Here is a 22178-nt window from a genome sequence, read left to right on the forward strand (position 1 = left end):
TGGAAAGGAGAAGAGTTTTCAAGAAAAGTTGTAAGAGGCCCTGATATAACCATGCTTATGGTGTCCACACAAATGAGACTGTATTCTAAGTCCTTTGTCCCCTGGCCTGAGAAAATCCTGTAAAAGGAGCAATCGGTCGCTCAGCCTGTTCATCCGGTCCCCAAGTAAGGAATTCCTGCACAAAGCATTGAGGCGAAATGCAACCATACCTTGATGTGTGGCCCCAGCTCCTCATTGGCAGCATTAGCACTTACTGTTTAGGGTCTGAAGGCTTTTTTTGGCCTAAATAACTGGTGTTCAAATAGCAAACCTCAGTAGTGATCTAGTTAGTAATGCAAAATGTCCGTATGCCACATCTCACTCATCTGGGATGGTTTATGTATCTTATGACTGACATGTTACACCCGGAGGGTAATATAGCACAAAGAATGGGTCCCTAGCAAGGCATTTGATTTGGAAAGCACTAGTAAAAGCTCAGGATCTTAAAGACACAACAAAAATAGTACTGCAGTTCATACTTGGCCATGTCTGCATAACATGCTCTGGTCCTCCATTCCTGCCCTTTTTAGGTTTTAACATCTTTGGCATTCCATTATAACTTCTCTGGAAATACCATTTGATACTATAGAAAATTCCTGTCATGGTTTGATATTCCTTTTCTGCAATGCCCTCTAATACAGGAGCCCTGGGGGAAACGTGCCACGATTAGTTACCAGAAGGTTTATAACCCCAGGCCTACTTCCTCAAGGAGATTGCATTTTTGTGAAGTCTGTATTATCTTGTTGAATATCCAAGACTGTCTGGGACAGGACGTCAAGGATACTAATCTATGTTGATGGTTGACCCTAAGGAATCTTTTTCTCTTTTTCGGGCCTACACCTAGTTTTTTTTTTTACTGATCATCAAGCCCAAATCATGAGGGTATGCTACTGCTCCTTATCTGTTCATAAGTATTTCTTGTTCTGTGACAAAAAGTTGTACCTGTAGTCTATAAACCATGCTGTCCTTGAAGCAGCACCACCACAGGCTTAAGGAGTTTGTTGATGTACACTGGTGCGATGAACATTCTGAACTTAAAAGTATCATTGCTGTATGTAGGAAAATGCCCTTTTTGACATGCTCCCCAATACCTTTTGCCTGGTATTTGAACGTTGACAGAGTGTACTGGGTTCCTGCTAACCAGGTGCCCAGAGCCAGATCTCCTTCCCTAAAACTGCACAACTGTTCTCCTAATTGGCAATACCTTTGGTGCCCCTGTAAGTCCCTAGTAAATGGTGCTTCAGGAACGGGTGCCAAACAGGGTCCCTTAGAACTGCAGCATGTATTCTGCCATCCTCACTTAACTCATGTAGACTGCCATTGCAGGCTGAGTGTCTTAGTGCAGACAATAGTGAAAACACAACATGGCACACATTCCCTGTGTGCCATGCCTGCAGACACTGCATGCAGTGTTGGGATGTCACCCCTACAGTAGCCCCTTACAGCCCTACATCAGGGTGCCGTACACTACACGTTTGGACATATCTGTGGACATATCTGTATGAGCAGATATGCCCCTGTGATGTCGAATTCTATTGTTAGATATCACAAGTGAACAGGGAAGCCATTTTAGGTAAATGTGCTGGACACTGGTATTTACAAATTACCAATCTTGTATTAATAAACCTACACTAATTCCAGTGATAAATTTATTAATACATGCTGGTGTACTGATTGACTGGTTCTGACCAGCCTGCCACCACAGATTGGTTTCTGACACCCAGGGGTGAGAGCCCAGGCTCTTGGAAGGTCTGGAACAAAGCCTCCTCCGGCAGAGGGTATTTTACACCCCGCTCCAGCAAGATGACCTGTAAATTAGCATTCCAAGGCAAGGATCTTCAAAGAGCCCACTGCCTTTGGTATGTGAATCTTGCTTCCTTCTGAGTTGAAGGAATGCCAACCCTCCCTGATTAAGGCAAATGTTGCACCTGGGTCGGTGGGAAAATGAGTGAGAGGCGTGTTCACCTTTGGGCTAATTCCACCCCTAAGGTTGCCTACCTGATATAGACATGAAAATTAGTGATGGCAGAATTAGGAACTCTGGGACATGGTTATGGCCACTTCCCTCAGGTAGTGGTCATATTGGGTGCGTAATGACCCCATAGGCAAGTAGCTCATTGGCTACTCCCCTGCACACACCTAGTCTGGTATTTAGGTGAACCCCTGGCACCAGGAAATCAAATCCTGCTGACCTGAAAGAAGGACACTGAAGAGCTGCGAAAGCAAGAACCTCACCAGCGGCTGACTTAACCCAAACCTTGCCGGCCTGTCTGCTGTACCCAACAATTGTGCCAAAGGCTACCCGTCCTGCAGCTGCCTGTGCCTCCAAAAGCCTGAGATGACATCCAGCCTTCACCCAGGAACTCCCTTGGAGCAGCAGAGCTGCTACCTGCTTCCTGCAGGCACTCGAGAAGAACCTGCGAGGACTCCGGACTGCCACAATCTGACACAAGAAAGCACGACTGCACCCGTGCCCCCTATTTCGAATTTAAGTGAGCCAATGGTGCCAGCGTGGTCCCTGGGCCACCAGTTTGCCAACAGTGGACTGTCTGATGCCGTCTGCAACCTCTGTGCAGGTCCCCTCTACTGCGAGTGTCCCTGGTCATGAAAACCCAACACCTTAGGCCACCACTGCAGCCAGCCGCCCGCGTGAGCATTGTGAGACCTGAGCCCCCTTGTTGGTTTGGCCGGACTGGTACCCCCTAGTACCAGCTTGCAGCCTCTTTTTGACCGGACCGATCCCCATTGACTTACACGGGGCACCCTACACTCTAAAGCACCTCTGCATCCAGCTGCCCCAGTGATGCTCAAGGTGACCTGTTGGTGCTGCCTTGGACCCTGCCCCATACTTGACTTAAGTCCAGACGATTGGTCCTGTAAGTCTATGTAAACTACTTGTATGCAGTATGTCTTTTCTCTATAGGATAACATTACGCTCCAGAAAGTGTTGACTTTTAAAAGCTGTAAAAATTCATACTCTAAACGTACTTGCCGGATTGTGATGATCATGGTGCCTACATTTATGTAAGGAGAAGTGTTATTTTATAAATTGTTGTGGATCTCCTTATTGAATCGGGTCTATCGTTTGTTGACTGTATGTATGTAGCAGATGTCAAACACAGCTCTCTGATCGACCACACTATCCCCTAAGAGTGCACCTTGGAATTGGTAAAGCAAGCCCCTGTCCACGTATATGGGCTACCCGGACTCTTTATATGGAATACCAAAAAGAGTTATACTGTGCAAAGAGCCAGCTTCGACAGCCACGCTCTAAGGGCATAAACAATGCCTACTCTGGCCAGAGGTTTCACATCCTCCAAGTAGGATGGCCAAGTTATTAGCATTTCCATGCTGGAAGCTTGAAAGGACTTGGCCACCTTTGATACGTGACCCAGACTTTGGCGATGCTACCCCCTGCCCTGAAGCCATTTGGCACAAGGACAGGTGTGAAAGATAGCTAGTTGGGAGGCATGTTCACATCAGGTAGCCCAACTTAGGGGTAGAACTAGCCTGATGGGGAGCATGAAAAGGAGAATTCCACCTTCTAGTTTTTGGGGGGAATTAGGCTCACTGGGTCAGGGTTATTCCCACAGGAAGTGGTCAAATAGGTACCCTAAAGGTAAGTAGCCCATTGTCTACTACCTGATACTACTGTAACTCACCTAAATTGAGTATTTAGGGGCGCCCCTGATGCCAGGAATTTAGATTTCAACAGATCCAGAAGAGGACAAAGAAGAGCTGCCAGAGAAGGAGAACTGGAGACTTGCTGAGGACTTTTGGTGCCAACCCCTGCCTGCACCAGTCTCGACAATCTTGACCGAGTGACTTGTTATGCAGCTAAGCATATAAGTGGTAGACTGCCAGCCCTTAACAAATTGCAAGTAATCTCTCTTGGGCTAGAGGAGCTACTCCCTGAGTGTCCGCAGGCACCGAAGAAGCAGAGTCCAGTTTACAGTGTTGCCCGTTACCTGGCTGGCACAGTGCAGCAGCCCCCCAGGAAGAGCAACCTGTGCCCCTGAAGGTCATATCTGTCCTCCCACCGAGTGAAAAGACACCAGGGCCGACCGGAGCTGCGCAGCACTAATACCCGGAGTATCGGGACTCTAACCGAACCAAGATCAAGCAGCTATGGAGGGATTTACACAATGCAGAGACCCACTTCCAGGGTGGCTATTTGTCCTGATTTTACATCCTCTACCCGAGCACCCCAGGTACGGAATAACCATCTGTGCCCCCTTGGTCTCAGGACACTTGTGACCCAAGCCCCCTGTTGGGAGCTCCCGGACTTGTCCCTAAATGCCCCTCTGCAACCTGTTTCTAGGTGCCACCCCCCCCCCCTGCCCCCTTCTTTCCACTGGCATAGGGCACAAAGCTCCCAACCAGGCCACTACCTCTGCACCTGGAAGCCCCAAGGCAGGTAACTAGTAACTACTGGTGGTACTTTAGACCTTGTCCCCCTGCTACTTTAAGTCCCGAAGGAGACTACCCCACCCATCCACCCCTCCACAACTGTAGGCAACATATGCCATTTTCCCCATAGGAAAGCCTTTCTGCGTAAAGTCTTTGAAGTGAACATTTACTTACCGGTTAAAAAACCCTCTGTTTAAAGTGCTTACTTGATGAAGAAGTTCTTGGTATCAAAATGTATATAAAAATACAACTTACTTTTCTAATTTATTCTCGGATTTATAGTTGAGTGTTTCTCTCATTTATTGCCTCTGTGTAAAACAAATGCTCAGCACTAACCTCTAAGCCTAAACTGCTCACCCACACTACCACAAAAGAGAGCATTTAGTGTTACTGTTTGCCTTTTGTAAACCATTAAGAGTTGCCTGGACTCTTTACACAATGTATCTCGTTTTGGCCCACTGTATAAAGAGCCAGCTTCTTACATTTTAAGACACAAACATGGGTTTGACAGGCAGGCATTCATGCTGTCCACCCTTGCTAACTATTCATTTTCAGGTGCAGTGGATTTTTGGGTGAGGGACACCTCGTCTTTGATAGGTACCTTTAATCATTTTAGTTGAGAGGGGGAGGAGAGGGACAAAAGGAGCATTTACAAAGGGCCTCCCCTTTCATTTTCTGGAATGTGGAAGTTGCCTTTGTGTAAACCAGTACAGACGTGTGGCATTTATTTGCATTATATATTTGGGTATTTTAAATAAATGCAAAAATCTAGATTTTTAGGACTGCACAAATCCATCTATTCGACTACTGAAACAGTCCTCAGTGACCCTTTTTTTGCAAACCTCTACCACCCACAACCATTCCTGAACACATCAGAACGTACAACAAAAATGGGTGTCAAACACCCTTTCTTTGACCATGATTTGAACTTCTGCCAGTTTACAGACTTTCGGTAAACAGTTTAATTCCATTTTCAAATCGAACACCTGTTCCATCCCATGATATGATTTAAGATGGAGGGTCTGGATTCAGTGCTTGTGCTGAAAATAAAAAATGGAAACAGATGTCCTTCGGTGCAATTATTTGTGTGTGTGTATACACAAACTCCTGTAATTTCTAATAATCTACCTCTTGCCTATCCCTTTCAAACAGAACCCACCCCCCACCCTCAAAAACAATCTCCTATTGTGTTCCAGCTTTGCACCGTTTCCATTTCTTCTCTAATCCTTTCTCCCATAGATGCTCAAATTGAGGTAAATGCTGTTTTGCAAAAGCTAGCGCGATGCACATTTTTTTTATATTGCGAGTGCAGTATGTTGTCTAAATGTAACTAACACTATGCCTTAACTGTTTTTGGACTGGGTATTATCCTAAGGTTTGGTACTTGGGGAATGCTAATGTTCCTTGGGTGTGGAAATGCATTGTTGCTGAAATTAATTTCTTCTTTCTCGAAGACTGAAAGTTGGACTGCAAGTTGTTGCTGTAAAAGCACCAGGTTTTGGAGATAATCGAAAGAACCAGCTTAAAGACTTGGCAGTTGCTTCTGGTGGTGCTGTGAGTATGTTATATTTGCAATGTAAATAAGACTCCTAGTCTAATAACTCTGTTTTGGCCTTGCGTTCCAAATTATGCATGTTAAAGTTACACAGGTTTTCTACAGACTGGTTGAGGATAATGTAATGTTCGAGATTACACACTTTTGCATAGATCGCCATCTGGTGTTGGGCCTGGATGTTTGCAGTTTGTTTTTCCTCTTGGAAAGTCTTTGGAAGTCACGAGGTCGGTGACTCCTCCCTTGGTTCTTATTGCGCATGGGCTTCGGCTCCATCTTCAGATTGTCTTTTTCCGCCATCGGGCTCGGATGTAATACTTCGCGCTCCGGTTCCGAACATTCCAGTTCGACGATCGAAGCGGAATCCTCGCTCTTCGCGGTATTGTTCAGATCCTGATCTCCTCAATCACCTTCTCTTCGACACACCTTCGATTCCAGTCGACGGCGGCCTTCGGGCCTATCCAAGCTCCAGTCCCGGCTGATGGAAAGAACTCCATTCAAGCAGTGCCCTCGATGTGGGTCCAAATTCCCCCACACAGATCTCCATGAGGTGTGCAACCTCTGCCTCTCCCCTGAACACGAGGCTCGAGACTGTCCCGCCTGCAAGTCTTTCAGATCCAAAAAGACTATTCGAGATCGAAGGGCCAGACGAAACATGGCGCAATCCTCGACTTCCGTTCCAGTCGCCATCTTCGGGGACGATGTCGAAGCTCCGTGACAGCAGGACACCGAAGAGGACCTCGTCAGTGCTTCCGAAGACTCGGATGTGGAGGACATCACCCCGGCGCAGAGGGTCGTGAGTAAAATACCCCCTCCCACGCCGACACCCAAAAAGGCTTCGGTCACTCCTTCGCCTCCGGGCCTAGGCAAGACCAAAGACACTGCTTCGAACACCCCACCTTCGGGCCCAGTGAAGAAGCCTAAATAAGCCTTCCGGCGGCTCTGGCTCGAGCCAGCCTGCCAGCGGTGCCGATAAACACACTTAGGCACCGAAAAAGAGATCGGCCTCTACCTCGACACCGAGCTCCGCACCAAAGCCCTCTGTGTCGAAACCCAGCCTCTCAGTACCGACCAAACATCATAAGGCCCTCGGCACCGACACTCCCGCACCGAAGCCTGCCTCAGCGCCGAATAAAAAATGCGAGGTTCCAAAGAAGCACCGCACGGACAAGTCTCAAAAGCCATCGGCCCCGAAACCTTTGGCGCCGACCGAACAACCATTGTCTCAAGAACTCTTTCCACCGGATCCCTTGCAAAAGACACTTATCACGAATCCAAAAACTGGACATTTGGCACTTTCTTCTAAAAAGAGACATTTGGACAAACCAGCTCCGCCTCCACCTCCAAAGAGGAAAGACTGTGCTACCTCTCCTTTCAGAGTGCCTTCCCCACCTCCGCCCCCTCCGCCCCTGGCTCATCGCTCTCCGACCCAGTCTCCAGACCATGATGATCAGCGGGACCCATACTACGATCCAGCAGATGTGCCACAAGACCCCACCCCTACAGGATCCCCAGACCCATGGGACGATTATAATAATCCAGACATTCCATATGTCCCACAAGATGACCTTTATCCATCCAGGCCATCTCCACCAGAAGACTAATTACGTTTTCACCACCTACTTCAGAGGGCGGCATATTATCTAGGGGTAGATTTCCTCCTAGACACCTTTGATACAGCACATAGGTCTACTTCTATACTACCTATGCTCAAAGGGGTTATAAAACATGCGCCAGAGGTTTTTAAAGACCCAGTCAGGGCTAGGGTCCTAAACCCACGCATAGTGTAAAGCTGCCCTCACAGACCCTGCCTACATCAAAGGGCCAGAGCCACTGGATTCCCTAGTGGTATCCACTGCACGGAAGAAGTCAAATTCCCAGGCGTCGGGCGAAGCACCACCGCCTGACAAAGAGTCAAAGCTCCTGGACGCGTCAGGAAAGCGCACTGCGTCACAGGCAGCCAATATATGGCGCATCGCCAACACTCAAGCGCTATTGGCCAGATACGACCTAGCGCATTATGATGAACTAGAAACCATCATGCACCATCTCCCAGAAAAATACAGAAATAGGGCCAATGAATTAATTCAGGAGGGTAAGACCATAACGAACACCTCTATACGCTGTGCCTTAGACGCAGCAGACACAGCCTCCAGGGCCATTAACACTAGCGTCCTCCTTCGTCGCCATGCTTGGCTGAGAGTTTCAGGCTTTAAACCTGAGGTACAAGCCTCCATATTAAATCATCCATTTGATCAACAACATCTGTTCGGTCCAAAGGTAGATGAGACCCTCGAGGATGAAGAAAGACACAGATACGGCAATCTATGGGAGCCCTACAGTCACACCCTCCTAGGTGCTTCTTTCGCCGCTCTTCATTTCAGGGCACGGCCAGTGGCTACTCCTCAGATAGCGCGTCCACGTCCTACAAATCCCCTGCTCAATCCACCTTCACAAGGTGTTATCAAAGAGGCGGCTATAGAGGCAATAACAAAGGCAGAGGCAAAACAAATACCGCCCGCTCTGCCACACCGCCTACCCAATGACTCCCCCCAACCCCCCCCCCCCCCCCCCCCGCTCCCTCCAGACCATCCCACTCCGGTCGGGTGCAGACCACAAAATTTCCATCACGTCTGGGAGTCCATCACATCAGACAGATGGGTGACCCAAATTATTCGTTCAGGGTACTGCCTAGAATTGACATCTACCTCCCCCCCCCCCCCCCCCCCCACCCCCCAACATTCCACCCAGGCAACGCCCAATGTCACAAGAACATTCCACGTTACTAAAACAGGAGGTAATCTCCCTCCTCCAAAAAGGCGATAGAACAAGTCTCCGCCAATCAGCAAAATTTAGGGGTCTACTCCCTATATTTTCTGATACCAAAAAGAGACGTGACTCTACGACCCATCTTAGATCTCCGGCCTCTAAACACATACATGCATTCGGACCATTTTCACATGGTAACACTTCAGCAGGTACTTCCGCTCCTCTCCCAGAACGACTTTCTCACCACACTGGACTTGAAAGACGCATACTTTCACATTCCGGTACACCATGCCCACAGAAAGTACCTCAGATTTGTAGTGGACGGGCAACACTACCAGTTCAAGGTGCTCCCTTTCGGGGTCACAACAGCACCAAGGGTATTCACCAAGTGCCTAGCGGTAGTGGCGGCACTCCTCAGAAGACTGCACATTCACGTCTTCCCATATTTGGACGACTGGCTAATAAAAGCCACGTCCTACAATCAATGTGTACATCACACCGCCACTACAATCCAACTACTTCACCAGCTAGGTTTCACGGTGAACCACCAAAAATCCCAGTTAATACCATCCCACACAAAGCAATACCTCGGTGCCACCATAGACACCTCAAAAGCCATAGCCTACCCCAATCCTGCCAGGATTGCAAGCATTCAGGCTTTGCGTCAAAGATTCATACCTCTCTCCCAGCAAGAGTGTTTATGCAACTAATAGGGATGATGGCCACTTGCATTTTCATAGTGCCTCATGCAAGACTACAGATGCGTCCACTCCAAGAGTGCTTAGCGCGCCAATGGAACCAGGCCCAGGGGCAACTGACAGATATGGTGTTGGTAGACGGTCGCACCCATCGCTCTCTGCAGTGGTGGAACACCACGAATCTTTCCAGAGGTCGACCGTTCCTGGACCCGGTTCCACAAATAATCCTAACCGACGCATCGCTCGCCGGCTGAGGAGCTCATCTATTACACCTCAGTGCAGGGCTCATGGACGCCGCAACAAAAGTTACTCCACATCAACCATCTGGAGTTACTGGCCATCTTTCTAGCCCTAAAATCCTTTCACACACATTTTAGGCAAGGCAGTCCTTATTCGCACAGACAACATGACGGCCATGTACTACATTCAAAAGGCAGCACACACTCTCCACAGCTGTCTCAACTAGCACAGAGCATATGAAGATGGGTAATTCCACACAATCTTTCTCCTAGCCCAACATGTCCCAGGAGTCAAACACCATGGCAGATCTGCTCGGCAGACAAACGCAGCAGAGCCACGAGTGGGAACTTCACCCGCAGGTTCTTCACCCGTTCTTTCAGATGTGGGGGCTTCCACACATGGACCTCTTCGCCACCCACGAAAACAAAAAATGCCCATGCTTCGCCGCCAGATACCCACACCCATTGTCCAAAGGCAATGCGATATGGATGAACTGGTCAGGCAAATTTGCGTACGCCTTTCCACTTCTCCCACTAATTCCATTAGTGGTGCGAAAGCTACAACAGCACTCCCTCACACTGATTCTAGTAGCTCCAACATGGGCCAGACAACCGTGGTACACCAAGCTGCTGGAACTCTCGGTAGTGCCACACCAAAAGTTACACCTCTCACCATGCCTCCTAACCCAGAACCATGGAGAGATCAGACACCCGGACCCAGCTCAGCTCAGCTCAACCTTGCGATCTGGCTCCTGAGATCCTAGAATTCAGATACCTTAACCTTCCCCCTGACTGTATGAACGTCATCAGAGAAGCTAGGCGCCCTACTGCTAGAGCCTGCTACGCGGCAAAGTGGAAAAGATTTGTTGTTTATTGCCATAACACAATCAACCCTCTAGACGTATCTATACAGCACATCATATGCTACATCATATGCTATGCATACATGCTCCATCTACAAAGGTGTAACCTAGCATATACATCCATTCGGCTACACCTCGCAGCAATTGCCGCTTACCTACAGAACAGACAGCACCTATCACTTTTCAGAGTGCCTGCCATTAAAGCCTTCATGGAAGGCCTCAAACGAATAATTCCCCCCAGAGTACCACCCTCACCTGTGTGGAATTTAAACATAGTTCTCACAAGACTAATGGGACCGCCTTTCGAACCTTTGCATAAATGTGAACTGCAATTTCTCACATGGAAAACCGCTTTTCTTGTAGCCATCACTTCCCTTAGAAGGGTCAGTGAGATACAAGCACTTACTATACAAGAACCTTTTCTCCAAATGCACCCAAACAAGGTTGTCCTCCGTACCAACCCAAAATTCCTACCCAGTCATTTCCCCCTTTCATCTAAACCAATCGGTAGAATTACTGTTTTTTTTCTCGCAACCTCTAACTGTTGCAGAAAGGGCTCTACACACACTGGATGTTAAAAGGGCTTTACTTTACTATATCCAGAGAACACAACCTTTCAGAAAGACAAAACAACTGTTTGTCTCTTTCTCTCCACCACATAAAGGCAACCCCATCTCTAAATCAGGGATAGCTAGGTGGATTGTAAAATGCATACAGATTTGCTACCACAAGGCAAAACGCACGCTATCTGTTCCCCCCTAAAGCCCACTCGACACGAAAGATGGGGGCTTCTATGGCTTTTCTAGGGAACAACCCATTAGATGATATCTGCAAAGCAGCTACATGGTCAACACCGCACACTGACTAAACATTACTGTGTAGATGTGCAAACCAAGCAACAAGCTAGTGTGGGCCAGGCTGTACTAAAAACACTTTTTCAAACTACTGCAACGGATACCGGTGGTCGCCGCTAGGGTTGGGAACTGCTATATAGATTATGCAAAAGTGTGTAATCTGCAGCTCATATGCCTCGAACGGAATATGCTACTTACCAGTATGCATCTGTTCATGGCATGTAGAGCTGCAGATCTACACACGCCCACCCGGCTACCTGTATCTGTTCCAGTCTATCTTATTTAGATACAACACACATGGGTTTCTTCACTGTTAGTACTACGCTCCATCTTTCCCTGCTGGCGCAAAATCTGAGGATGGAGCCGAAGCCCATGCGCAATACGAACCAAGGGAGGAGTCACCGACCTCGTGACTTCCAAAGACTTTCCAAGAGGAAAAACAAACTGCAAACATCCGGGCCCAACACCAGATGGCGATCTATGCAAAAGTGTGTAGATCTGCAGCTCTACATGCCAAGAACAGATGCATACTGGTAAGTAGCATATTCCTTTCTTTTTAGTATCTTATTGGTAAGCCAGTTTGAAGTGCAACTATCTGACCAGACGTATTTATACGGTACAGATCATTGTCAGTTTTCCGAGGTTGTGGGGTTACTTAATTATTAAATATGCCTACTCTAACAGCATTGTATGTCCCTTCCACATGCATTGTGATCGAGACACCACAACTTTACAAATGAAACTTTTTGATAAAATTGGTCAGTTATTGTTTTTTTTAGGCTACTAAAGCGCAAAAATGTACCTTCTATTGGCACCAAAATATACTGTGTATTTGAGCTAATTGAATGCCACTTCATAAGAATGTGCATCTCATAACTTGGCAATTAAGTGAAGACCCGAGTCTCGAACAGATTGACAACAGTCACAAGTAAGACCACATAAGTTCCTTCAAACAAATGTGCGGTCGTATAACCAATTGTCCCCTTCTGTGAACTGAAGTCTTTGTTTACTTTAATTGCACCAATTGGTCTATGTCGCCCAATAGCAACGAATAGACTGGAAATTGTTTTTAGATGACTTCTAGGCATGGTGTCACAAAATAAGTATGTTCCTTGACTGGCGAATTAATAAAGACCAACGTTTTGTTAATTGTTGCTGTATGAATCCGGTTGCCGCAAGGGAGTCCTCAATAGTACTCTTCTTGCAGTCTCGTTAGTTTTTCAGGGCGAAATTTGGCAGTGCTAAATGACATTTGAAGGTAGCAGTGGACTACAATAAAAAGTTAAAGAAATCCACCTGGCAAATTGAGGGTTGGCGAGGCCACATAGTCTGCACTATGAGTGCTCCCAGAACCAGTTCAGGGGGACAGCAAAGAAAATGTCAATCAACCCCTTAAGGAATCCTGTGGCTCACAAATTAGTAGCTAGGGGAAGTTCAAATCTTGCAGAGATCTGAAGCTGTAATTAAGGTAATATTGCATCAAATAACACTTATGGAAAGAAAGTGATTGTTTAAAAACAAATTAAAAAACACTAATTGTGGTTTTTAAAGAAAATATATATTTTATGAAGTGACATTTTTTGGGAGGTATAAGTCACCTAAACGGATGCGTACAGATGGTTTAAATATAATATTGAAATGTCCATAATTAACAGTACGGTGCCTTTGGTATTAAAAGACATTTCCTAAGCATTTGAATGGGCAGGTTTGACAATTTCAGCAGCAAAAATAACCTATTTTCAAGATTTCAGTTTTCAAAGACTCTTCAGGGTATTTTTGTCCAGGTTTACGTTGGATAACTTGTTAGTTGCACACTCTTCATGATCTTTACAGGATGTGTGCTTCATCCTCTGGTAGGTACAAACTACTAGACTGGGTATTACAAGCTTAATCCACTTCGGCCCAGCTCTTCAGCCAACCCCACAGATTTCTGCAACTGGACCAAATCTTTTTCCACCTCCACATGGTCTGATTTGCAGCTATTCCTCGTCTGTTTGCATGCTCCACTGACAATATACCTACCTGTAGGCCAGAGTTTCAGGTTGAGGTCTGCTGTAGGGTAAGCTTCAAAGTCCAACCACGAGACACCCTTTTCTAGCTCTTTTAACAATTGTTGATCTAGCCAGTACTCTGACAAAATTCAGACCAGATCCTCGTTTTGTTTAGAATGGTGAAGGAGTATGTTATGAGAGTTTACCACATCGTGATATTGAGTCAGTCTCTCTTTAGTTCGAGGCATGTGGGCTGCTGAATTCATATCTGTGCATAGATCGCCGCCTAGTGTTGGGTCCGGATGTTTGCACGTTGTTGTCCTGGAAGAGTCTTCGAAGTATCCTGGGATAGGTGACTCCTCCCCTGGACTACAGTGCGCATGGGCATCCTCTCCATCCTCAGATTGTTTTTTTCCGCCATTGGGTTCGGATGTGCTATCTTGACTCAAGTTAGGAAAAAAAAATTTCGAGGCCAAAAGGCCTTTAGTTCGCGTCGGTACTGTTTCTCGATCGGTATCGATAGAATCTTTGTTAGTTTACTAACTTCCAGAACCAACTTTTCGCATCTTACCTGACCATCGGCCCGAAATCGACGATGGAATCGAGGACACCATTCAAGAGGTGTCCGGTATGCAATGCGAAATATCCCCACATCGACGTCCATCCGGTGTGCAACAAATGCCTTTCGCCGGATCACGACGAATCTACATGCATGGCCTGTGCCCGGTTCCGATCCAAGAAGACTCTACGGAACCGACGAGCGGCGAGGCTCGAAGCACAGCACGCGGCCCCGGCCGACATCTTCAACGCCGAGACCGAAGATGTCGAAGAATTAGGGAACCTACCCTCCAGTCCCGCTTCCGAACATGACTCCGGATCGGAAGACGTCGACGAAACACTCTTTCGCAGAGATGAAGACAACACCGAGGTAGGAGACTACAATGAGGCCTTAGGGGCCGAAGAGAGTAGCTCCGGTGACGAGCAAGGCCTACCCGTTCAGACTGAAGAGAGCCCAGTGCAACAGTCTATGGCTCCGGTCGAGGGATCGCCTTCGGGCCTTACCCGAGACCTATCCCGCAGTTCTTCGGCCCCGCCCTCGGGCCCGGCCTCAGACATTCAGCGGCAGCCATTAATGCCCAAACCAGCTGGTTTCCCCTCTTCGAAACCGAAACCAAAAGCTGTTCAGGTTCAATTGAAACCGAAAGTGGCGCTGGTCGGATCGAGGCCTTCCACACCTTCGACGCCATCGAAACGCGTCGGCACCAAGCGCGACTTCGGTGCCGAACTCGAAGCGGCCGACGTCGGAGTCGGCATACGGAAAAAGGCCTTCGGTGCCCCCACACCTGCTCGGCTCCCGGCACCGACGCAATCGACTCCGACCCCAAAGGTCAAACTGCCTGCTGCGTCTCACATCGCTTCGACGGCAACACCAAAGCCTCATGCATCGAAGACGTCGACGGCCATTCCCGCCCCTCGACTCGATGACCCACCGGCGCCGAAAAAGTCCACGGCCGCCTCTACAGAACCGGTCGGCGCTAAAGACTCGAGGGCGCTCCAGATGCGACCCGTTGCGGCGCAGAGCAACAAAACCAAAACAGTCCTCCAGGACACGTCGGGCTCTGAGCCAATAAAAGCTCCAGCAGCCTCTTCGGCGCCAGCCAACATTACTTTTGGCCTGCCACCAGCCACGGCCCCGAAACTGTTCCAAATCAGGACACGGGTCACCCACACCACGGTCACACCTGCAGACCGCTCTGATGAGACGTCTCCATCACATCTCATCGACGCCGACACCAGCAGGATGATTATCCACAAACGGAGGATAACTTCGGAGCCAGCTTTGGACTCCTTCCGGATCCCACTAAAAAGAAAGCTGCCTGCGGTTTCAGAACCTGTTCTTTACGAACCTTTCCACTCACCCTACCAGGATCCACAATCCTTCTCTCCCACACACTCCGACACGGATGCGTTGGAAGACTACATGGGTGAACAAGTCCCCTACCACGGAGACATGGACCCTGTCGACCAGCAGGACCCTGATCAAGCTTGGGATGACCCTGTGGACCCAGGTGCACCTCTAGATGCACAGGACCCGCAACTCTATGGAGCAAAAACATCTCCCACAGAAGACACTGCAGCGTTCAACGCTCTAATTGAACGTGCTGCGGCCAATCATGGGGTGCAGCTTCACTCTGACACCGTCGAGGACGACTTTCTTATGGACACTTTCGCATCCTCAGAGGCATGTAAAGACTCTGCCCATGTTGAAAGGGGTCCCAAAACCAGCCAAGGACATCTTCAAGGAACCCACCAGGGCAAGGGTGATAAACCCCAGGATCGACAAAAAATACAGATCAGCGCCTGGGGACCCTACTTACATCAGAGGCCAATTACCTCTAGACTCCATTGTCGTTGCGAATGCTCGCAAGAGGGCACACTCGCAAACGACAGGTGACGCTCCTCCCCCGGACAAAGAGTCCAAGGTGTTAGAGACCTCTGGCAAGCGGGTTGCCGCCCAGGCAGCTAACATATGGCGTATAGCCAATACTCAAGCGCTCCTCGCTCGCTACGATAGAGCGCACTACGACACATTAGAGCAACTACTCCAACATCTCCCTGACCAATACAAGGAAGGTGCAGAGATCCTTATCAGAGAAGGACAGCTCCTCACAAACGCATCCATCAAGTGTGCGCTGGATGCCGCAGACACAGCTGCCAGGGCCATAAACACTAGCGTCATGCTGCGACGACATGCCTGGTTGCGAATCTCCGGATTCAAACCAGAGGTGCAAAATAACATACTCAACCAGCCTGTCAACCCCGACTATTTATTCGGCCCGGAGGTTGACACCACCCTAGAGAAAATAAAAAAGGACACGGACACTGCAAAGTCCATGGGGGCTCTCCAGACTCAGTCCTTTCGGAGCGGCTCCTTTCGTCGCCCCGGAAATAGAGGAGCAGGTAGAGGACAGGGGTCACAACAAACATACAACAAGGGCAATACACAAACCACCTACGATAAGAACACCCGGGGTGGATATCGTGGCTCCATTACAAAAGGCAGAGGACGCGGCTACGGCAACACCAGGTCCTCCCCCAAGAACAAGCAGTGACGCCCTCTCCCTTCCTCCCGACCACCTAACACCTGTCGGGGGAAGGCTACAGAGGTTCCTGTCCACGTGGAACTCCATCACCACGGACAGGTGGGTCAAAGATATTGTCAAATACGGTTACTGTCTAGAACTAACCTCCACTCCACCCACAATTCCTCCAAAAAACCGTCCTATGTCCTCAGAGCACTTAACGCTCTTACAGCAGGAGGTGCAAAGTATGCTTCTAAAAGGCGCAATAGAGGTCGTACCCGTCCACGAGCAAGGTACGGGGGTGTACTCCCTGTACTTTTTAATACCAAAAAAGGACGGGTCTCTCAGACCTATATTAGACCTGAGACCCCTGAACAGATACATTCTTTCCGAGCATTTTCACATGCTCACTCTACAGCAAGTCCTTCCGCTTCTCAAGCAGGGAGACTTCCTGGCCACACTGGACCTCAAGGACGCGTATTTCCATATACCCATTCACCCCTCACACAAAAAATACCTCAGGTTCACTGTCCAGGGGCAGCACTACCAATTCAAAGTCCTACCCTTCGGCGTGACAACAGCACCCAGGGTTTTCACAAAGTGCCTAGCTACTGTGGCAGCACATCTACGGAGGCAGCACATACACGTCTACCCCTACCTGGACGACTGGCTCGTTCAAGCGAAGTCAGCCCAGCAATGTGCCAGCCACATGTCCCGCACCATTCACCTCCTTCACAGTCTGGGATTCTCACTAAATTACCCAAAATCCCATCTCCAGCCCGCACACGTACAACAGTACCTAGGTGCGACTATAGACACTCTGGCGGCCACAGCTCAGCCAAATTTAGTGAGGATCAACAGCATGCAAATGCTGATTTCCAAGTTCAAACCCCAACACTCCCTTCCGGCGCGAGTGTTCATGCAGTTGATAGGCATGATGGCCTCCTGCATTTTCATAGTCCCGCACGCAAGATTACATATGCGCCCGCTTCAGGAGTGCTTAGCACGTCAGTGGAATCAGGCTCACGGACAGTTGAAAGACCTAGTGTTGGTAAGCGGTCGGGCATACAACTCTCTGCATTGGTGGAATCCACAAAACCTTTGCAAGGGCCGACCGTTCCAAGAGCCTGTTCCACAGATAATACTGACAGCGGACGCGTCTCTCCAGGGATGGGGAGCTCATGTACTCCACTACACAGTGCAGGGACTATGGACAACACAACAGAAGAAGATGCACATCAACCTTCTGGAACTGATGGCAATCTTCCTAGCTATGAAAGCATTCAAAGTACATCTGTGCAACAAGGTCGTGTTGATCCGGACGGACAACATGACCGCAATGTACTACATACAGAAACGGGGAGGAACACACTCTCCACAGTTGTCTCATCTGGCTCAGAGCATGTGGAAGTGGGCCATTCAGAGGAACATGTTCCTCATGGCAGAACACCTCCCCGGCAAGGACAACCAGATGGCGGATCTGCTCAGCAGACACAGCCACCAGATGCACGAGTGGGAGTTACACCCATCAGTACTCCAGCCGTACTTCCAGCAGTGGGGTCATCCAGAGATAGACCTGTTCGCCACAAACGTAAACGCAAAATGCCAAAGCTTTGCCGCCAGGTTCCCACATCCGCAGTCGCAGGGCAATGCGATATGGATGAACTGGTCCGGCAGATTTGCGTACGCTTTTCCCCCAGCACCACTGATACCGCTGGTGGCACGCAAACTCAGACAACACTCACTGACACTCGTCCTGGTTGCTCCAACGTGGGCACGCCAGCCGTGGTACACCACCTTTCTCGAACTTTCCGTGGTGCCGCATCAAAGGCTGCGGATCAAACCCGTGCATTTGACGCAGAACCATGGAGACATTCAGCACCCAGATCCGCAACAGCTGAACCTGGCAATCTGGCTCCTGAAGTCCTAGAGTTTGGCTACCTAAACCTGCCACCTGACTGCATGGACATCATTAAGGAAGACAGGAGACCCACTACCAGAGCTTGCTATGCAGCCAAATGGAAGAGGTTCGTCATTTATTGCAATAATAATGACATTGACCCGCTAGACGCATCCATACAAAACATAATTTGTTATCTATTACACCTATACCGATGCAATCTGGCGTACACCTCTATACGCGTCCATTTGACCGCCATATCAGCCTATCTGCAGACCAGGCAGCACCTCTCTCTATTCAGAGTGCCTGCCATCAAAGCATTCTTGGAAGGCCTCAAACGAGTCATTCCTCCAAGCCACCCACCGGCTTCAATGTGGAACCTCAACTTGGTCCTCACGCCTGATGGGTCCACCCTTTGAACCTCTACACTCATGCGAGCTTCAATTCCTTACCTGGAAAGTAGCTTTCCTAGTAGCGATCACTTCTTTAAGAAGAGTTAGTGAACTCCAGGCACTAACCGTTCAAGAGCCATTTATACAGGTTCACGCCAACAGGGTCGTACTACGTACCAACCCAAAATTCATGCCAAAGGTAATATCGCAGTTCCACATGAATCAAAATATTGAACTGCCTGTTTTCTTCCAAAACCCACAAACTGTCGCAGAAAGAGCACTCCATACACTAGATGTAAAGAGGGCCATAATGTACTACATCGACAGGACTAAAGCCTTTAGGAAGACAAAACAACTTTTCGTTGCCTTTGCCCCACACCACAAAGGTAACGCTATCTCCAAAGCAGGTATAGCCAGATGGATCGTTAAGTGTATTCAAATTTGCTATCAAAAGGCTAAACGCACATTAACGATTCCCCCACGAGCCCACTCAACACGTAAGTTAGGGGCCTCCATGGCTTTTCTAGGAAACCTTCCCCTGCATGATATATGTAGAGCAGCCACCTGGTCCACTACACACACATTTACCAAACACTATTGTGTAGATGTGCAATCAAAACAGCAGGCAGCTGTAGGACAGGCTGTTCTCAAAACTTTTTCAGACCGCTGCAGCTGGCACGGGTAGCCGCCGCTAATAGAGGGCACTGCTATGTATTCTATGCACAGATATGAATTCAGCAGCCCACATGCCTCGAACTGAATATGCTACTTACCAGTATGCATCTGTTCTTGGCATGTAGGGCTGCTGACATTCACATCGCCCTCCCTCCTCCCCGGCGCCTGTAGCAGCTGCAGCTCTCAGAATTACTGTAAGCATGGTCATCACTTTCTGTATCTACTCCATCACTGCCACAATGGCGAAAAACAATCTGAGGATGGAGAGGATGCCCATGCGCACTGTAGTCCAGGGGAGGAGTCACCTATCCCAGGATACTTCGAAGACTCTTCCAGGACAACAACGTGCAAACATCCGGACCCAACACTAGGCGGCGATCTATGCACAGATATGAATGTCAGCAGCCCTACATGCCAAGAACAGATGCATACTGGTAAGTAGCATATTCATTACATCCACCATGTGCAGTACCAGTATTGGAACTTTCATAGATTTCAAAGCTTGAATCATTCCCCGTCATCCCCGGCATATATAAATAGCAATGCAAAGCTATTACAAACTAGAAACCAGACCTAGTCCCATTCCAGTGTTGTAACATATCCACCTTTTTTGTAAAGGTGACCAAATAAAATCAAAATCCAATCAGATCTGCTTCACCATCTGGAACACCCCTGAGAGAACCGCAGACCCTTAGATTTTCTACTGCACGTTGTGCTAGGTAGTGTCCACTGAGCTCTGCTTAGTTTTTCCTCATTTTACTACTTTTGAGAGAATTCTTAAGCTACATTATTCACTAATTACTCTGCACGTTTGGCCTGTTCCCTTTTTCATCATGGCATACAAGGAGAAAAGGCCTTTTTAGAGCTTGTGCCACCTGTTCTAAATAGAGACTTTATGTCGATGACCCACATAAAGATTGCATATATTGGCTGTATCCGGACCACTAGGCCAAGGACTGCAAGGTATGTTGTACCTTTTCTACTAAAACCTTAAGTGACCGTGAGGGACGTCTCCTTGCCTGGCTCCAGAAGCTAAAATACAGAATGGATGCTATCTCTAGTCATGACCGTGATGAGGCCTCATCTTCTGCTTCTTCTAGAAGGTCTGAGAAAAGATGATCTGACCTTGCTTCTTCTGAGAGGCGCCCTCAAAAATCCTCTAAAAAGAACTCCCATGGGTCTGACTGGCTCAGTTCAACTGAATCTCCTCACTGTGGTGTAAAGGAGAGGAAGGGACTTACAACAGGAGAACGTGGTGTGAGGAAGTCCAGATCTGTTCCTCCTCCTGAGGAGCGACAGGAGAAGGTCACCATTGTCGACAAAGCTGTTGACGACACAGTCGACGAAGAAACAGTCATCGACATCATCGACAAGGACCAGTCTCTTAAACTTCGGATCGCCGCCGAGAGTTTTGGCGGTGTCGACAAAGGCAGTTCCAACTCAGTTGACGGAGACGACTAACACAGTGACGACCAACCTGTCGATGACAACAGCAGTGTCGACTAATACGGTCACGCCGTCAGCGCTGTCTGACTATCTGCAGCATCGACGACCTTGTCGATGGGCATAAAAACTTCTACAGGAAGAGAGAGAAAGCGCCAGGTGACTACTGAAGTCACTTCTCCAAAAAGTTACTCCTCTACTACCCTCTCGCCTCCTGGAAGAGGAGGACTCTGATGATGACTGTCCTTTCGGATATGCCCATAGCCCTTCAGAACTGCACGGTAAGTGCCAGGAGGAGGGTTATGGAGAGGAACAGGATTATGATCCTCCCTAGGACTACCAGATATCTGATTTGCAGTTTATCAGACTATAAATGGAGGGTTCCAACAAAAGCTGCAGCTCCGGAACTGGCCCCCACCGACTACTCCTGTTCTCCATCAGGATACTTCGGATGAGTGAACAAGGGGATACGGTTCCTCCGGACCCGCATGGGGAGTGGGATGATTATATTATCCCTACTCCTCTTTCACCGCTTCCGCTGGATTCTCCTCCGGGGTATATTGGTGCTTTCCTCAATCTGCTGGAAAGGGCAGCAACGAGGTTTGATCTACCTATACCTTCGGAGTGATTCATATATGATTTTAAGGAACCCTATAAAAAGACTGTAAGAAACATTTCTATTGTTAATCACGTTTGGGAAGAGGGTCTTAGTCATGAAGAACCCAGCTACGGTGGTCCCAGTGTTCCTCGATTGGAGAAGAAATATAAAGCGCCAGAGGATAGCCTGGCCTGCCTAGTGAGTCAACCGAAACCGGACTCAGTCATATAGGCAGCGCAGCGGAAATCTAAAGATCCGGCAGCTCCTATGACTACACATGTCCGTACAAGGAAGGCAGATGTCTGGACAATGCAGGCAAGAGATTCTCCTCTGTCAGGCCCTCTAGTCAAAGCAACTAACACCTTAGCGATTCTGGGCCACTACGACCGCCAGATGTGGTGTGATCTTTGCCTTACCTTGATCAACTACCTGAGGACAGTAAAACGGAAGCAAAAAAATCCTCCTGGAAGGAGAGAGGGCCTCCTCTGAGGTTATCGATTGTGTAATGATATTGCAACAACCACTTTTCGTTCCTTGGCGGGAGCAGCGGTCCTACGTCGCCAGGGTTGGCTTCGGGCTACCTCCTTTAGCGCTGTTCTGAAAACATGTGGATGACGCTCTCCAAGACATAAAGATACAGACACTGCGAAGTCGCTGGGAATGCTCGAATAT

General features: G+C 48.5%; 1 protein-coding gene across 1 annotated transcript in view; it reads left to right on the forward strand.

The window, feature by feature from the left end:
- The window catches only part of HSPD1 (heat shock protein family D (Hsp60) member 1), a 189155-nt gene that overhangs the window by 94570 nt on the left and 72407 nt on the right, over positions 1-22178 (forward strand). Inside the window, exon 8 of the mRNA XM_085648746.1 lies at positions 5904-6003. Within this exon, the coding sequence (XP_085504872.1) occupies positions 5904-6003 (100 nt within the window). The remainder of the gene's footprint in view (positions 1-5903; positions 6004-22178) is intronic.

Source organism: Triturus cristatus, chromosome 3_2 (assembly GCF_964204655.1).
Source record: "Triturus cristatus chromosome 3_2, aTriCri1.1, whole genome shotgun sequence".
NCBI classification, from domain to species: Eukaryota; Metazoa; Chordata; class Amphibia; order Caudata; family Salamandridae; genus Triturus; species Triturus cristatus.